The 2,266-nt window shown below is 56.3% G+C and overlaps 2 protein-coding genes across 2 annotated transcripts; both read right to left on the reverse strand.

The window, feature by feature from the left end:
• Positions 1 to 422: 422 nt before the first annotated feature.
• On the reverse strand, positions 423 to 910 carry H310_12875 (hypothetical protein; the record flags this gene model as incomplete). Its single annotated transcript, XM_008880119.1, has 1 exon — positions 423 to 910. The coding sequence occupies exon 1, from the start codon at positions 753 to 755 to the stop codon at positions 423 to 425; it is 333 nt and encodes a 110-aa protein (XP_008878341.1). The 5' UTR covers positions 756 to 910.
• A 318-nt stretch (positions 911 to 1,228) lies between these two features.
• Positions 1,229 to 2,266, reverse strand: H310_12876 (hypothetical protein). The gene is made up of 2 exons (XM_008880120.1): positions 2,139 to 2,266; positions 1,229 to 2,084 (listed from the first exon to the last, which is right to left on the reverse strand). The coding sequence occupies exons 1-2, from the start codon at positions 2,183 to 2,185 to the stop codon at positions 1,910 to 1,912; spliced, it is 222 nt and encodes a 73-aa protein (XP_008878342.1). The 5' UTR covers positions 2,186 to 2,266; the 3' UTR covers positions 1,229 to 1,909.

A 2,266-nucleotide genomic window follows, 5' to 3' on the forward strand; every position in this document is an offset into this window, starting at 1 on the left:
GTAAACTGACCCCACGTCAAAACGTGGACGAAAACTCATGGAAGACTTGGTCAAGGCCTGTACATGGTCGCGCAGGTTCGTAGCAAAAGGATCCTTGGCGACAAATCAAATGATCTTGCAAAAGCAGTGGCGAATGTGATGCCTCGATGGGCTACTGAGTTCCACGGGAAAGGGAGATCTCGCAGAGAAAGCGAGGCCATGGCATGGTATTTGGACATTTCCCGATGTTGATGCTTGCCAGCGCACGCGTCCTCGACGATTCCTGGCTGTACCTGACTTTGGCACTTTGTAAGTGGAGATGGGGTTGTTTGAACAACTTGTATCATCGATATCGGCCGTCGCACCATCGACATTTAGTTACCTCGGAACGGAGGAACCGTCAATGTCGAACAACTTGCCGTTGTCCGCAGCCGTAACGTTGTCTAGGATTTCGACCATCTTGGCGTGAACTGACCCTTGTTTCCAGCCAGGTCGGTCTTGACGAAGCCAGGGTCCAACAGCACACTCGACACTCCTTTGGCCTTGATGCCCAGTGCTAGCGTTCTTGTGAGACTGTTCAACGCTGTCTTGGACGTACGATAGCCATACAATCCAGGGATTGGCCCGAGTTCGCCCGAGCAATGGAGGCTGGCGAGGCGTGCCGACAACTGAGCAAGGACGGCCAGGCCCGACTGTTTGGCGGCAAGGCCCAAGTTGGGCAAGAGCGCGCACGATACGAGCCACGGCCCAACAGCGTCCACTTCGAACTGGCGCATCAAGTTGGCCTTTGTCGCCGATCGCAGCGTATCCCATGGGAAAACACCTGCGTTGTTGATTGGTGCACTGGCGGTTGGTACGCCAGTGCAGCTTCCTTGATCGAGTCTTCCGACGCAACGTCCAGCTCCACCAGCGATTTCACACCCAAACCGAGAAGCTACACGCACAATCAGCCGAAAAGTTCGCACCGAATAGTACACTTGTCAACCCTCGGCCGACGGTTTGCGTGCGCCAGCTACCATCCTTTGTTCTGGAAATGCTTGGCGAAGGCCACTCCGATGCCGCGGCCAGCACCGGTAATCAACACGCGCTTGGGGACACTGGAACGCATAGCCGTCGAAGTTGGACTTTTAACAGCACATCAACGGGCATGCCGTGGGGAGGCTCGTGGGTGATCTGCGCATGGATCGGATTTTGGAATGAAACGATGCCATTGGTCCATATCAACCAATCAAATGACCTGAAAACTCGGACCGACCTGTGACCGTTGGCGCTCGGGGACGGCCCCGACGACATCAGCGCGCATTCCTGGGCGGCGGAAGCGCCCAAGCACTCCTAGTCCGTCGCTGTACCAATACATCTCGCTTCTAGTGGACGTAGAGTTAGTTGATGGCTCGCTCTGGGAACGAAGGAGGCCTTGCTGCCCCTCTGTTGGGCTACCAAACAACCACAAACGGAAATCCGCCCTGCTCAAGTGCACTCTTGCATGGCGACATTGAGGGCCATGCATTAGAGCACTGCGTGAGTTTTACGCACATTCCACCAAGCAGCGGGTTATGAATTGAGTTGCCGACAGAAGAAAGATCTCGTGAAGAATCAACGGAAACGTGGCAACAACGCCGCTCGAATCGGTCTTGAACAGACCAAGTAATCGACGAGTTTTTGTCCACGTTAAGGCGTTGGGTCAGTTTACTTTACCAGACCTTCGTAGCTATCGAATGGTGCGCGCCAAGCCACCGTGCACTCCTTCTTAGCAATGCCGACCAGCTCGCCCAGGTCACCATGGCTGCCGTCCGGCCTTCATGCAACGTAACACGATGCCCCTGACCAATTCATGTGCATCCCTCGGCTGACAACTCGTGGACAGAGCATTCAGATCATGTCGTGCAGGTGGAGGAATTGGTAGATTTCGTGCGTGCCGCCGATGGGCGTCCTAAGTCAGGTCAAACTCGGAAGCTGCTGGCTCGTGGGCATATGCAGGCTCGGCCGGCACTCCGGCGGTTGCAACGAGCACATCCGCCTCTTCGACATGCTGGGCCGGTGACAACGCCACCGCTGCTGGGGCTGCCGCTGGAGCCACCATGACCGCGGGTGGCGCATTGTTGGGGCTACAGTTGCACAAATCACTCAGTCACATTCGATCGCACGCCGCTCGGTCCTACCGTGCGGCTTGCTTCGCGGTCGATGCACTGCTGGCCGTCGAGTACATGGTCAGGGTGCGGGCTAGGCGGCCGATAGGGGTGTCCAAGTACTGCCACTGCGGCTTTTTCAACACGACTTTTAGTGCTTC

The sequence above is a fragment of the Aphanomyces invadans genome, assembly GCF_000520115.1.
Source record: "Aphanomyces invadans strain NJM9701 unplaced genomic scaffold supercont1.44, whole genome shotgun sequence".
Taxonomy (NCBI): domain Eukaryota; phylum Oomycota; class Saprolegniomycetes; order Saprolegniales; family Verrucalvaceae; genus Aphanomyces; species Aphanomyces invadans.

Coding starts and splice junctions, on each gene's coding strand:
- H310_12876 (XM_008880120.1), bottom strand. CDS start 2,185: ATGTACTCGACGGCCAGCAGTGCATCGACCGCGAAGCAAGCCGCACG. Junction 2,085..2,138: donor ACCGCGAAGCAAGCCGCACG/GTAGGACCGAGC, acceptor GTGCAACTGTAG/CCCCAACAATGCGCCACCCG.